Raw genomic sequence first — 16,124 nt, 5'->3', positions numbered from 1 at the left:
GAACTATGCAGTAAGCAGAAATGAACCCAACGTTGTAAATCAACTACACTTCAAACAGAAAATTAACTGAGGTTACTGCAACCACTGAATAGTTGTAAAATGTGCCGTACACTAGTTGGTTGTTCAGTAACTCAGGCAGATTTTGAAATCTCAGTAAACGTGGAGGGCTGGGGTGGATTTCCGATCTCCTGTGTCATATGGGTTACCCCCTGCTAACTAGGATTACCCTGAGGATCTGTTCATCACAACCACCTTGGAATTAAGACCTCATAATGGGTTTGAATTTTGCTTTGAATAATGTATATACCAGCACTGCTAATGTATATACCAGCAAGTTAGACATTTGCCCAAGGAATTTCTAAGTGACTTGCAGATAATGTATTTTCATTCCTACTGATTGCTACCAGATTCTAGAATAGCTCAGCTGTTCACAGATGAATTGCCGTGGGAATCATGAAAATGAAGCTCAAACCACAGCTTTTCAAACCACTATCCATTCCTGTGGGTAGCAGATCCTTTTTAATCAGTGCTTGAAAAACTGGCATGCTCCTGCTAATTGAATATAAATGTCTTTATTTCATCGAGAGAGACTTCCCAAAATTCTTTAATTTTGCTGTAGAGAAATGTTTTCCAGTGGAGATACCTCTGGCCTGTTTGTCGGAATCTATTTACCTCCAGTGATTCCTTCTCTCTCCTATTATGTCAAAGAAACCTGATTTTAGAGTTGAGTTGGGTTGTACTTGTTATTGACAGGATGTATGTGACAGCTGTCATGAGCAGCAAAGGCCATGCTTCTCCCCTGGGGTTCTGAGAGATCACCAGGCTTGGCTGAATAACTTTTCTGGCCTGAATCTGGAAAGAGTAAAACATAACTCGTAGCTTTTCTGAACACAACCATTCACTGCCTGGTCTTAGTCTCTGAGTTTTGTGCAGGAAAGGAATCTTGCTTTCTGGGTGTTTATCTTGCTCAGTGAACATGTTCACAACCTTCTCCTTGAGTTCATTTAAACTACCTTCATATCCCAAATCATCTATGTCCTATTTTTCATGGCTTCATGTGTGGTATTGAGTTAGAGGGAAATATATAATTACAAAGCCATTAAAATAATTCCACTTGAAGAAAGCCATAGCAACAGTCTAAAAGACTTCACACATTATTATTAGCTCCCCCCAACTTTAGTGGTGTGAGCTGAGCATCTTCTATGCAATGATGAGTCACCTGCTATAACTCTAATAGAACCCTAACTTCTTAGTGAAAATTCACAGGTAGTTTTTTCATAAAGCATTTCTGCAGAAATTGCCTACCCTGGAATTTTGCCTCAGTTACCACTGTAATGAACATGTCTGTCATGATTTGGAAAGAAGCCAGCATGGCTGTGACACTTGCTGTCTTTATTGTAGTGCATCTTTCATAACTCAAAGAAGTGAAAAAAATCGGAGCCCAGCCAGAACTGGGCTTGTAACCAAGAAGGAAACCTAGTTAAAGGGCATGGTTGCATTTTCACATCCCTTCCATCTCCCTGGGAAATTCTTGTTGTTCAGTTACTAAGTCTTGTCCAACTCTGCAGCCTCATGGACTGCAGCACGCCAGGCTTCCCTGTCCTTCACTATCTCCTGGAGTTTGCTCAGACTCATGTCCATTGAGTCAGTGATGCCATCAATTATGTCCCCCAATTATGTAAACGCTCACCCTCTTACTGGAAATCCTTGGAAGAAGGGCAGCTTCTAGACCCAACTCTCCTGTCTTTGTAGAACTAGGTGAGTACTTGGCCAGATAGTGGCCCCACCAAAATATATATATATATATATATTCCTTTAGAGGATTTTAATCAAACACACACTCTTCATTTTCAGCCGGGCCCTCCTTCTCTTTGGGGCTTCCCCAGTAGCTCACATGGAAAAGAATCTGCCTGCCAGTGCAGGAGACAGGGGTTCAATCTGGGTTGGGAAGATCCCCTGGAGAAGGAAATGGCAACCACTCCAGTATTCCTGCCTGGGAAATGCCATGGACCAAGGAGCCTAGCGACAATCCATGGGGTCACAAGGAGTCAGACATGACTTAGCAACCAAGCAACAACAACCACCTTCTCCTCTGCCCCCTGCAAGGCTGCTATGCTTGCTTCCCATTCGCTCTGAGGATATTTCATCTGAATCCTTGTAGCAATTTCTTTGAAAGACAAAAACAAAATACCTCATGTACCTAGATAAGACATAATTAATTTAGTTTCAGATATTTGAAGATATGTTAAATAAATCTAAAACCATCTCTATAGAAAATTAAATCAGGTCAGATAGGCTTTATTAAAAAAAATATAATAATAAATGCCATCTGCCCGAAGGTGAGAAAGGGACCAGTGACTTCCTGCTCCTGTATTTCTGTAACAATTAGAGCTGCGATTTTATGTTTGTGTGTTTGACATTGCTGCTTTTGATGAATTCAAACCAAAGGTTGCAGAATGGTGATTTATTTTCAAAACTGTAATATGCTAAGACCTAAGTTTCTGTCATGGTGTTTGTATTACGCTCTCTCTCTCTCCCCATACACACAAGTTCAAACAAACCTTGACACGGGGAAAGCAAGGAATTAAGCACTTGCCATATCTTAGGGGGAAAAAAAATGAAAAGAAAAAGCAACTAACGTTTTTCTCCGTTGCTTCCAGCACTCCTCTGCAGTAGCCCCTTGGTCCTCATTACTTACTTGGCATTAATGTGGATTTAGAATCTAATTTCAAAGGATTTCCTCCAGATATAGTTCTTGTGTTTATCAATAATGCAACCTTGGGAAATATTGCTCACGTACAGCGTTTAAAGGAAAACACACGACGACATAATTTCCGTATGTGTATGCGTGTGCTTAAGTTCAAACAGTTTTGTCTCATAAATATGTAAATTCAGCCTGCCTGTTTTCGTATCCCTGAAGCACACCTGAATATTGCTGCCTGTCTCATTAAATCAACATAAACGACTCAGTGAGACACACAGCACAAGTTTCTCCTGGCCACAGCTCCCAGCCCTGGATGACTAGCAACCCCCAATGTGAAATGATGGAATAGAGGAGGTAGAAAAACCGCCGGCCACAGGCTTCAGGTACATTTTATATACAAGCAACCAGCCAGACGCTTCTTTCTAATTTAATTAACACAGGTGTCAATTCAACAGTAGATCCCCAGAGATTTAACAAAAAATCCTTGTCATATAGGAGGCAGAAAGGAAAGAATCGGATGGATATCAGACTCCACTCTTGGGGTGATTCTTCCGTGTGAATGACTCAGAAGTAGCTCAGTACAGCTGTTAGTACCACTGATTCGTCTCAAACCTGGCTGGATATGAGCGTCATCTGAGAAGTATTTAAAAATACAGATCTCTAGGCCCAGCCCCCAAGCAAAACATAATAGGTTAAAGGGATACAACGGGGAGTTATGGGTTAAATACAATCTCTCCTATTTGGAAAGAGTTTCAGAGCTTCTATTCTGAAGCCAGTTGTGCCTCTACAGATACGTCAACACGGTGATTAAGTCATTATTGGGTTTCTTTGTTTTATAATTGTTTTGTTACACAATAGTTTATAATTGCTTAATATTTTACATAAGATTACAAGATGTTTAATTGTATGTAGTTGGTTCATATTGGGGGTTCAATATGTGGAGATTAAAGTAAGCAAGCTAAAAAACAAAAGCAAACATAAATCATGGTTGTATTTAAATAGGGGCCCTAAAGCAGAATGGAGAAGGCAATGGCACCCCACTCCAATACTCTTGCCTGGAAAATCTCATGGACAGAGGAGCCTGCTAGGCTGCAGTCCATGGGGTCGCTAAGAGTCAGACATGACTGAGCGACTTCACTTTCACTTTTCACTTTCATGCATTGGAGAAGGAAATGGCAACCTACTCTAATGTTCTTGCCTGGAGAATCCCAGGGACGGTGGAGCCTGGTGGGCTGCCATCTATGAGGTCGCACAGAGTCGGATATGACTGAAGCGACTTAGGAGTAGCAGCAAAGCAGAAATCTTTAAGGGGTATCATTTTCCTCAGTGATAATTACAAATGGATATCCATTTTAAATGGGTTCCTAGGTGGCTCTAGGCATAGAGAATCCACCTGCCAATGAAGGAGATGCAAGAGATGAGAGTTTGATCCCTGGGGGTTGGGAAGATCCCCTGGAGAAGGAAATGGCAACCCACTCAAGTATTCTTGCCTAGAGAATTCCATGCACAGAGAAGCCAGGTGGGCTACAGTCCATGGGGCCAGAAATAGTCAGGCATGACTGAGCAACTAAGCCCATCCATTTTAAAAGTGCTTAATATCCTCCATTCTGCATCTCAGGAATGGCTTAGATAGTATAAATAACCCTAGGGCAAAAACAGATTGACTTAAGTCATCTTTACATGTGTCTCACACCAATGAAAAATTACTTATGGGACAGTGTTAATGGCTGTCTGACCTTCACATGACTCTTAAAAAATCAAGTATAGTATAGGAAAATGCAGGGAAATCTCACAGAAAAAATACTAGACCATATAACCAACAAGGACCTACTATATAACAGAGAACTCTGCTCAATGTCGAGTGGTAGCCTGGATGGGAGAGGAGTTTGGGGGAGAGTGGATATGTGTATGCGTATGGCTGAGTCCCTTTGCTATCTACTATCATAACATTGTTAATTGGCTATATTCAAAAATAAAATAAAAATTTTAAATACTCGACCATGAACAAGTATTGTATACAGTGGTTCTGTCACTAACCCATGTGACTGTTGGCAGATCATTTTCTTGAGGGTGCATCTCCATGTTTTCCTCTGTAAATAATCAAGTTTTAAATCACTAAGCACCTTAAATTCCCTTCAAGTGGGATAATGCTATGTGGTTTGTAAATATTAAAATAACCTAGCTCTACACCAAGTAATGCATGACCTTAAACAAGCCACTTCATCTCCTGACCTTGGTTTATTTCTCTGTACTTTTCAGGCATTAAAGAACAGGGTGCACCTCAGAGCACCTAGTCAAATATATCAGTACTTTGACAAGTCAACACTGTTGTTACTTCACGACTTTAATAGTGATTTGAATAAGCAAACTTCATATTTGCCCCTGATTCTAATCTTGCACCAGAATGGCAAAAAAGAAGTTAGTCTGTTACCATGCTCATGATTTTGTTTGGCTGTAAATAAGCCCAGGGAAAAAACTGAAGCTAAAGGATTAAGTGACTTGCCGAAGACTACACAGAAATGTGGTTAGACACCTGTGCCTTCCGTTTTTGGTTTGCAAGATGAATGCTCTCTTGAGTCTATGTACCCCCCAGAAGATTCCCATGCTCCCCTAAACCCAATGACATTAAACAAAAATACAAGTCCTTAGCATGGTAAGGGAGAACTCATGACTTGGCTCCTACCTTATATTTTCCATCATCTCCAGCCATACACTTTCCACCCTAGCCTCCTATCCCAGCGTACCTTTGTGGAGAGTCCATTCAGTGTCTGGAATACACTCTCCCTCCCTTTCCCATGAGGAGCCCCTATATTTACTTCTAGGTTCAGTTCAAATGTCACTTCCTCTCTTAATTTCCCGATTCATTCCCTGGCCTATCTGCCCATCTGAGTTAGGCACCTTCTCTCTTGCCTTAACCTTTAGTGAAGTGGCTCAGTCGTGTCCAACTCTTTCCGACCCCACGGACTGTAGCCTACCAGGCTCCTCTGTCCACAGGATTTTCCAGGCAATAGTACTGGAGTGGATTGCCATTTCCTTCTCCAGGGGATCTTCCCAACCCAGGGATTGAACCCGGATCTCCCGCATTGTAGACAGACGATTTACCATCTGACCCATGGCTTTTGCCAGTAGCCTTAACCTTTGGGAATATACATATTTGTAATACTCAGATACAATATTATACTCATATGCTCACTGTTCTAACCCTCTCTCTAGACTATGAGCTCCTTGGTGTTTCATTTCTGTCCACCCAGTGCCCAGCTCAGGCATCACTCTGCTGGACATTCATTAAATCTCCAAAGAGGGGACAGAGACCAGCATCTGTAAAGACCTAAAGTCAGCATCTGGCATTAATTCTGTTTCCTCCCACCCTGCCTCTTTCCTTCCACTGTTTGTAGCCCTCATTAGACACTGGCGACCCTGTTACTATGTCCAATGCTTAGACGCACAACATAATGAATTACCTAGTACTGCCCGGTCCAGGCTAGTAATTGTCAACCACATGTGCATATCTACATTTAAATTAAAATCAAACATTTAGTTCCTTCGTCACTCTAACCACTCTGGCTAGTGGATACCATATTAAAACACAAAGATGTGAACCTTTTCCATCACTGCAGAAAGTTCAGTGCTGACTTAAGGCCCCAAGACACACCCTTCCCACCCTAGAAGAGCTGGAGATGACAACACTTGAATGGACCGATTTAGTCCTGAGAAAAGACACTGGCAACCTATTAATCTAACTTATGTGTACATGAAGGATAAAAGCTGGAAAGCTGCTTCTTAGAAACATTTTTATTAATGTTAAATCTATACAGAGACAAGAGATGGGAAAGATAACTTCTGAAGATGTTTTCACTCGCTGATAATTGAAATTTAAGTTTTATTGTATTTATAAGCCTAGCTGCCTTGCTTCTAACAATCTTTTTTAGACTCTGGGAAGATTATAGGCCATAATTAAAGGATTTCAGTTTTCCTATTTAGCCTAGCATTGTAAGGAAATTTTAAGTCAATTAATGGTGATTTTTAAAATGAGGATTTAGGAAAATCTCTTATCTCCAGGAACGCTGAGAACCTCACCTCCCCCGCCCCACAGTAGTTTAACATTTTGTACAGTTCTTATCTGTTCTGTTATTTCACTTGTCTTATCGATAGGATTCTAAACACCACAAATTTGGAACCAATTAAATGGCTTCCTTAGAATGTATGTGAATTGTGTTTATATGAGATATAATTATAAAGATTTCTCAGTAAAAGATAAAGGAATATTTGTCTCAGGAATTTGATTTTTTTTTTTTTCTGAGATGAAGCTGACTTGACTACTTATTTCTTCTCAGCCTTTTGGCATAACTTCCATGAATGTTACTACAAATAAACATAATACATGCACTCTGCATTTATTTTGAGCTAAAGGATACATACTGGTTGATGCCTGTGTTGGATACAAACAAGGGAACCATAGTGGAGAGGAGCTGTGTCTCCCTTTCTCGTGAAATAGCATTCTGGGTCAGGTTAAGTACAAATACATCCCTTGATCATGGTGATAGCAGCATGAAATTCACACAATGGTGGAAACTCAACAGTATTACAGATTGCATGGGGCAAAGGAGGTCTTCCAGTTTTAAGGACAGTATATATAAAAGCCTCAACAATACAATAATGAAGAGCAATTGTTTCTTTGTGACCAGATCCTTATTTCTCAGCAGCCTGTAGCCCTTAGCCCTGACCTTGCAAGGATAGAAGGGTATAAAAGTAGTGTGTCCGTCACGCTCTTGCCTATTTCTGGGAGACACCTGGGAGGGAACATACCTATCTATGGAAGGAAAATGTGGAGGGAATGGTGTGCTTTATTGTTGCGCCTCTTTTCTTTTTCTTGTCCTATAGGAAGTGGTTTCGGATGAAAGGCATCAAGGTGGACAACTCCTGGAAGAACCAAAGTTGCTGCATTTCAAAGGGAATACTTTCAGTCTTCAGATCTCTGTCCTTGATATCCCCCCATTCCTCTGGAGAATTAAACCATTCACTGCATGCCAGGTACTGGCCAAATGGGTTTCCAATAGAAATAGCTTTGCTTTAACCAGCAGGCATATCACAAACCCTAGTAAGGGTACTCCTGACTTTCCTCCTCCTTTAAAACTATGGATTTCATTTCAAAACTGTCACAGATGTGTAACTGTTTGGACTACACCCAGGGAAACCTATTGTCATAAACCCATGGGTTCCTAACAGGTGGGGGAAAAGGTGCTTGCGTGTCAGGTAATATAACATGTATCCTCTCTCCTGTTTATATCACCACTCAGGAAAGGTTGAAGAAGGCCATCTAAGAACTTAGAGCAAGATTTCTTTGTGGATTTGTTTTAATTCATATCAGTTCATTATGAGACAGTGTTTTAAGTCCTATTCACCTATAGAATGAACTGGATATTAGGGAGAAACCTTTTAAGGGTGATCATTTTGAGTTGTAGAGAGCTCTGGCCAGCCAGGTGGGATCAAGAGATTTTGTCCTAAATAGATGAAATGCTTGCTGCCGAATGAATTGAGCAAGATGGGAAGAAGAAATCACAAATTGAAAAACAAAGAAATATTAATGCCTCTTAGAATATTTTTATGTAAAAATATTTGTGTCATCATTCATATACCTCATTATTAGAGACTTAAAAAAATTTCAGGATGACTTAAGAGTCTCTTTGGATCATGTTAAGGAATTTTTGAATAGTTGCTTAGCGTGAAAAGATATCAACTTGTGACCTTGTCACTGAATTCTATGAAAATGTTCAGTGATAAGCATTGTTATCAGAAGCAGCCAACTGCTCTACCATTGTTTCTTAAGCCAGAGTCATCTGGGCTTCAAGAGACAGGACATTTCCTTAACTCTGGAGCTTCTGGGAGACTGATACTGATCTGGACTCACAGGAGGCTTTCACGCTTCTCTGTTCTGCCCATCAGCATAACCTGCAGAGCCCTGTGGGTTTTTTCACCTATCTTTACAGCATTCATAAACATGCACAAGATATACCAGCTTGTAGGATGGAAATCAGTCAAATCTCAAAGAGAAAAACCTTGACCATTCCATGAGAGTTAGAAGAAATTTGCACCATCACTGCTTTCTAACATTCAGAATTTTCTAATCAAATAAGGTCATATTTTTCTGTTTACTTTTCATTACCTCAGGAGCTGCCCCCTCTATGTATAGTTTTAGAGCATTCAAAACAACAAGTATCTCTCTCAGGGCCCTGAACAATTTTTTTGGATATTTAACATATTTTCTTATGGAGAGAGGTTTTCTATGAATAAATGTATTATTTATGATGTTCTAGACCTAGACGTCTCTGTTTCCCAGAAAACAGTATTCAAAGTTTGCAGGCCAAATTGAACTTCAGGGTATTGTTAAAAGAACTCCTGATAGTCGTGCAAATTCCTCTGTTTTAATCTTTATTTAAGGGCATTGCTTCCCTGGATCTAATGCAAGTGACTCCAAAGTAAATATGAAGTTTAATGTTTGCAGATAAAAAAAGAAAGCAGATAAAGAATTATAACCTCTCAGGAGCACTTAAACAACACTTCCAACACCAGGGATTCAGTGAGAGCCTCAGGTAGAAAAGACTTGGAGGAGGGTAATGCCTGCTCACCCCGGAGGATGCAACAGGGCCAGCCAAAGTCAAAGGGCGCTGGCTGGCAAAGAAGCCCAACCAGCTTTACTGTCAGGATGGGTTGGATTGCATAGAGGTTGTGAACATGTATAAATATTTGACTTCTGTAATTGAGCATAATTTGAAAGAGTCGTGGAAAGCTGAACAACAATTTAATTTTCTCTGCATCAGGCAGCTTGCCACTGAGGTTTCATTTCCACTTCATTTTTCTTTCCCACAAATGGCTTTCTGCTCTATTCTTCCTTTCTTTTCACCACCCTACCACCAATTTATTTACTCCTGTGATCACTGAACTCCCCCAGTATATGTGACTACATATTGTGCTTGGCATAATGGCCACGCTGTGTCTGCTCCAGGCATCAGATGCATACACTTTGGGGAAGCTTTGCATTCAGCCTGATTGAACCTCATGGAGAGCATCATGTGTGCTGACATACCGGGCGTGGATAATAGAGAATGGCTTTTGATTTGGCTTAGTGGATGGGAACTCACAGAGCTCTACTGCAGAGACAGAAAACCCCACTATTGCTGACATCACTTATAGGTCTCTCTTTCACCTGGTAAATGTCCCCATCATCTTCCAAGTCAGTGGATAGACAAGTTAGAGTTATTGGTATTCCTGGTATTCCCATCATCTTATTCCTCTCTCCCTTTCTTTAACTTCAAAACAGCAATCTAGGAATCGACATTTTCCAATTGGTACCCAAAGCTGACTCTCTAAGAAACCTTTTTTTTTTTTCTTTCATCTGGGCAAGGTGGAATTTCCCAGGCATGGTGGTATCCAGTGCATAAAATATTAATAGCTGCCCTATGAGACACCAACCAAGAAAAATTCTTAGAATGATGTGAGGTCCAGATTGGGTTTAGAACTATGTGATGAGAGCCTATGTATAGGAGGACCAACTAGATTTTAAATCTTGCTGGTTTCAATTCTAGAGGATGACAGTTTATGAAATGCTAGGGTACAAACCTTATTGCTTATGAAACAAGGTAGGATGGATGAAAGGGAGGGGCATGTGAGGTTACAGGAGTTCTTAGGAGACCTGGTTACCATAGCATCCACTAACCTTGATTCAAAGAAAGAAAGAGACCCACAATGCTAGTCCTTCCAAAATAAACAATTATTCATAAGACTCTACCACAACAAGGGATATGCTGTTGTCCCCTTAGAAGACTCAACAACCCTTCTCTGCATGGAAATAACTCTGCTCCCAGTAGGTTCCTGGGACCTGAGAGCTACTGAATCGTATCCCCTCTTCCTTGCTCACAGTGGGGGGTAGAGAATCTGTAAAATATTATAAAGCTGAATCTAATAAAATATTAATTTATTTTTTAAGTCCTACAGAACACCAAGCCAGGCTGTCACCTCCGTAGGACGAAAGCAGCTGTCTTGCAGCATGCTGTGTATCTTGGAGAACCCAGTGTCTGTCTCCTGCTAGGATACAATTTACATTCTCTCCATCTGCTAGGAAACTAATTATAATGGGACTCAAAAAGAAAACATTTCCGGAATTCTTTAAACACACATAACTTTGCTACACTTTGTCCTCTAGTATTACTTTCCCCAGAATTCCTCTCAGCTCAGTGAACATCTTGGTGTTTTGTTTTGTATTTTTGGGGGGGCGGCGGGGCAGAGAAGAATAAATGAAAGCAAAGATGATTGCCCGGGAAACACACTAACCACAGTGCTTTTATTATTTTTAAATGTTTTGTTGAGCACCATTGGCAGCTGCTACTCAAGTCAACAACAACAAAAATATTCTTTTGACACAGTCTTAAAATCAGATTTTTTTTAATGTTTTGATGGTGTGCAGTAGAATGGAAAGAAAAGCAAGAGGCATTTTTGTTTGTTTGTTTGCCAATTCTCATGTCTTGCTACAAGAAAAGATTATGCCTGCACTGGGTTCTCCCAGTGTTCTCAGGAGAAAATACACAAAATTTAGTAAGCGACACGACAGAAGATACTTTTCAACACATCATCAGTGCCGTCCATTTTTTCTTTTTTAACGAAGATAGTATCACCAAAGACTCAAAGCCACTGCAGGAAATGTAGGTTTGTTGAAGAGCTGGACCTTGAATTCAGCTCTATCTCGTTCTGAAGTCCAAACATTTATATTACACGGTAATGACTCAAAATTTCAGTTTTAGAAAACAGAGACCTCTTTGGTTAGCGTAGTTAGGCAAAAACACCTTATTTAGGCGAAAGCATCAATGAACCATGGGGCCCTCTGTTATGCTTATTTTCACTGAAGGGGATGATACTGAGTGAGTATAAAAATGTAACATCTATTCACCACCGTGCATTAAATAGATAGCCAGTGGGAAGCTGCGACTGTACTCCAGTGAATTTTAAAAATGCGCTGGTCTGGAGAAGAGTGCATTTCAGGGCTAGGAGATTGAGGCTGGACAGAGAGAGGACGGGGTGAGAGGACAGAAGCCCTTGAAGGCCTGGCAGGGGGCTGTGTTGACGACGGCAGGCATCCTGGGGCCATTCTTGTCCCCCAGGCAAAGGGATCATGTAATGAAAGCAGAATTTCCAGGTGATGTGGTGACATCAGTGATTCCACTCATGATTACAGGCTCTTCCCTGAAAAATACCCGTTAACTGCTTTCTGCTTCCTCCCCAGTCCTCTCATTAATTCTGTGTAGTAGAGATGGAGACGGGAGGCTTGGTGAGCGGGCTACTCCAGTTAGCTATGATGAGACCAGAGAAGAGGCTCACACATGGAAACAGAAAGACTGTAGGATGACAGTGAGAGAGATGGTGATAATCCGTTCATAAAAGGTAGACTTGGGCCTGCCCTGGTGGTCCAGTGGCCAAGACTCCACACTCCCAAGGCAGGTGGCATGGGTTCGATTCCTGGTCAGGGAATATTCAACATGCTGCATGGTGTCCGCCCCCCCCCCCAAAAAAAAATGGTAGAATGTTTAAGAAAGGAAAGGCCAACTGAAATTATTTGTGCTGATTGGGGTATAATGTCAGTGATGGCTGTTAATGAAATAAAAACCAGAGATGTAGCTGCTAGAGTCCTCCAGAGAAATAGCAACTGGGCGTTTGTGAGCAGATGAGGATTTGAAGAGCTCAGTCGATGGAGAGAGAAGAGCTGAAGGCTGAGATAGGAAGTAAAAGTTACCTGGTTTACTGAACCAGGACGCAGCAGGAATAAGATTAGACAGCAAGGAGAAATGGCAGACCGTGTATAGTATAGAAGCATCTGGTATAGAATTTGGTGCAAGTGGACAGTCACTTTTGAGTGTTTTAGGGAATGACTTCCTCTCAAGTTTGCTGGGAGGCCCACCAATCAGGCTTCCCTGGTGGCTCAGAGGGTAAAGGGTCTGCCTGCAATGCAGGAGACCTGGGTTCAATCCCTGGGTCAGGAATATCCCCTGGAGAAGCAAATGGCAACCCACTCCAGTACTCTTGCCTGGAAAATCCCATAGACAGAGAAACCTGGCAGGCTCCAGTCCATGGGGTCGCAGAGTCAGACACGACTGAGCGACTTCACTTTCACCACCATTCAGCAGTGCCCTCTGTTGCTAGGAGGGAAAGAGAAGAGCTCATAAGTTAGTCTCTGTTTAGGGAGAAAGTGGGAAAGAGGTGCCATTCACTGGTTCTGTGCTGCGGTCTTGCTGGTATATGAGCCAGCTGTGCCCCAGCCATGGGTTTCCTTGGTGACCATTAGCTTCATGCTTCTCCCAGCTTTTGCCCTGGACAACAGCCTCTCTGTGGGAAAACACTAGGGAACCTTCCAGCACACCCAGCTCATCTTAGTTTCTCAAAAGACTACTTCCAACCTACTGGCGTTTCATTAGAGAATGGTTTGGGTCGAGAAAAAAATATTTTAATCAAGGGATTAATGTGCTTATAAAACCTCTGGAAAACCTGGGAGAGCCAAGGTCAGAGAAAGCCCCCAGAGATATGAGGAAATCAGCAAGTTCCACGATTTCAGGAAACCACCGCAACCCTGAAGCAGACGGTTCTCAGAAGCCCCTGCAAACCTCACATATGCTGTCAGCTGAACCCTTGAGGTTTGCTTGCTGGTACCAGAGGAACAGAAACCATTTCTTCCCTTCCTTCCAAATTTAAAACAAGTACCTCTCATTGGCAGAACGGAAATCTGAACTCCCTGCTGGCAAGGGCTGTGAAATGTAGTTTTCAGACTTCTAGTTCTTTCTGTGAAGGGGAGAACTGAGGATGGGAGAGAGTTGCCTTCTTCCTAATAGCCCACATTCTGCACAGGGATAAAGGCAGCTGCAGGGTCAACATATAGACCTCCTCTGAGCCCTTAGTCCATTGCCTTCCCCTTGGTTCAAGTTTAAGAGCAAACAAATGAAACAACACCCCTACATCCCTTGGTGGGATGTGTGGTAGGGGTTAATGCCTGATTTCTTTTTCTCATATTTCCCAAAACTGGCTCTCCTGTACTCAAGTCTTCAACAATCTAAACTCCATCTCTCCCTGCTGATCCCCCCTAGCAAGTACCAAGAAATCAGGATCTTTGAGACTTCCTGCAGAGAAAAATGAGGAAACCTGCAAGTGTATAGCTTGAAGCTCAGGGATAACCAGGGAACTCTTGGTTCCTTAAAGTGGGTACATTGAATTCTAAACATGGCTCATGGTCTTGTAACACCTGCTGACACCATCACCAGTCACATTTCAGAGAATCAAAGTTCCAGACTTGATCCATCTTTTGCCACCTTTCAGCATCAATATTGGAGAAAATTGTGTTTGTAGTAACAGGTAAAAGAGCAGATTAATGAGTCAAGGGAAAGAGAAAGAAGTGAGATGCAGTTTACTATAGGCTGGGAATATGAGGTCATTGCCAAGGACCATGGCCTGATTCCAGTAGGAGGGAAAGACTTTCTGGTAGATGGAAGAATATCAGTGACTCACTGACCTCCACTTCACATTAATATAAACCCACATGCCCGAGACAATTGGTGGCCAGCACTGGCTGGTCATGGGGAAAGGAGGAATACAGATTTTATAACTTCCCCCCAACCCTCATTTAGTGAAATGGCTTTTGCCACTCGATTGTAAGTCCCTATGAAGTGGAGACCAGACCTAAATTCTTACTATTCCTTTATTGTTTATTTAATACAGTGTCTGGTTATTAGAAGGCATTGTACATATAACTGTAGAGTGGATGAATTGAATGAATGAGGAATTGACAAAATAGATTGTTCTGGGCTAACCTGTTGTGTTTGTGTCTCTCTCTGGTGTGCGTGTGTGTGTGTGAGTGATCCTGCAGTAGGTGTCTCTCTCTGGGGTGTGTGTGATCCTGCAGTAGGTGTCTCTCTCTGGGGTGTGTGTGTGTGTGTGTGTGATCCTGCAGCAGGTGTCTCTCTCTGGGGGGTGTGTGTGTGTGTGTGTGTGTGATCCTGCAGTAGGTGTCTCTCTCTGGGGGGTGTGTGTGTGTGTGTGTGTGATCCTGCAGTAGGTGTCTCTCTCTGGGGTGTGTGTGTGTGTGTGTGTGTGTGATCCTGCAGTAGGTGTCTCTCTCTGGGGGGGTGTGTGTGTGTGTGTGATCCTGCAGTAGGTGTCTCTCTCTGGGGGTGTGTGTGTGTGTGTGTGTGATCCTGCAGTAGGTGTCTCTCTCTGGGGGTGTGTGTGTGTGATCCTGCAGTAGGTGTCTCTCTCTCTGGGGTGTGTGTGTGTGATCCTGCAGTAGGTGTCTCTCTCTGGGGGGTGTGTGTGTGTGATCCTGCAGTAGGTGTCTCTCTCTGGGGGGTGTGTGTGTGTGTGTGATCCTGCAGTAGGTGTCTCTCTCTGGGGGGGTGTGTGTGTGTGATCCTGCAGTAGGTGTCTCTCTCTGGTGTGTGTGTGTGTGTGTGTGTGATCCTGCAGTAGGTGTCTCTCTCTGGGGGGGGGTGTGTGTGTGAGTGATCCTGCAGTAGGTGTCTCTCTCTGGGGTGTGTGTGTGAGTGATCCTGCAGTAGGTGTCTCTCTCTGGGTGTGTGTGTGTGTATGTGTGTGTGTGTGTGATCCTGCAGTAGGTGTCTCTCTCTGGGTGTGTGTGTGTGTGATCCTGCAGTAGGTGTCTCTCTCTGGGGTGTGTGTGTGTGAGTGATCCTGCAGTAGGTGTCTCTCTCTGGGGGGGTGTGGGCGTGTGTGTGTGTGTGTGATCCTGCAGTAGGTGTCTCTCTCTGGGGGGTGTGTGTGTGTGAGTGATCCTGCAGTAGGTGTCTCTCTCTGGGGGGGTGTGGGCGTGTGTGTGTGTGTGTGTGTGATCCTGCAGTAGGTGTCTCTCTCTGGGGGGGTGTGTGTGTGTGAGTGATCCTGCAGTGGGTGTAATTTCTATGCTGGATATATAGCAACATTATGCTTATACAGTTCAGCATGAGGCTGTGGTATGGGCATAAGTTCTGGCTAGTCACTTCATAATTTTCATGTACATGAGATGATAACATCCTACCCTGGGCTTAGGTAGCAAAGAGTAGGCGTCTACTAGGAATCCTCCCTTAGGAGTCGTCTAAAGAATCTTTTTGTCGTGGAAAAACATGGTGATTAACTTTTGATGGTCTTCTTTCTCATTGTGTGTGTCACCAAGTGAAATCTGAGCTCTTGCAGCGTGGTTTTGGAATTCGAATGTTATCAATTGGAATTGACATTAATTACTTTTGTGCTGCCTGGCATATGCTAGGACATTATTTCTACAACAATTCCACCAGAGTCGCTCAGGCAATTATCTCTGCTGCCATCACCGTCATCATGATCATCCTAATTATTGTGATTAGGTCTGTCCTGCGCTCTGCTCCTCTCAGCCGGGCTC

At 42.6% G+C, this 16,124-nt stretch overlaps 1 protein-coding gene across 1 annotated transcript in view; it reads left to right on the top strand.

Moving 5' to 3' along the window:
* UNC5D (unc-5 netrin receptor D) overlaps positions 1–16,124 on the top strand; it is a 132,217-nt gene that overhangs the window by 84,358 nt on the left and 31,735 nt on the right. Inside the window, exon 11 of the mRNA XM_070364110.1 lies at positions 7,586–7,735. Coding sequence (XP_070220211.1) covers positions 7,586–7,735 — 150 coding nt within the window. The remainder of the gene's footprint in view (positions 1–7,585; positions 7,736–16,124) is intronic.

Source organism: Bos mutus, chromosome 27, assembly GCF_027580195.1.
Source record: "Bos mutus isolate GX-2022 chromosome 27, NWIPB_WYAK_1.1, whole genome shotgun sequence".
In the NCBI taxonomy this organism is placed as follows: Eukaryota; Metazoa; Chordata; class Mammalia; order Artiodactyla; family Bovidae; genus Bos; species Bos mutus.
This window is presented reverse-complemented; position numbering and strand designations above follow the sequence as displayed.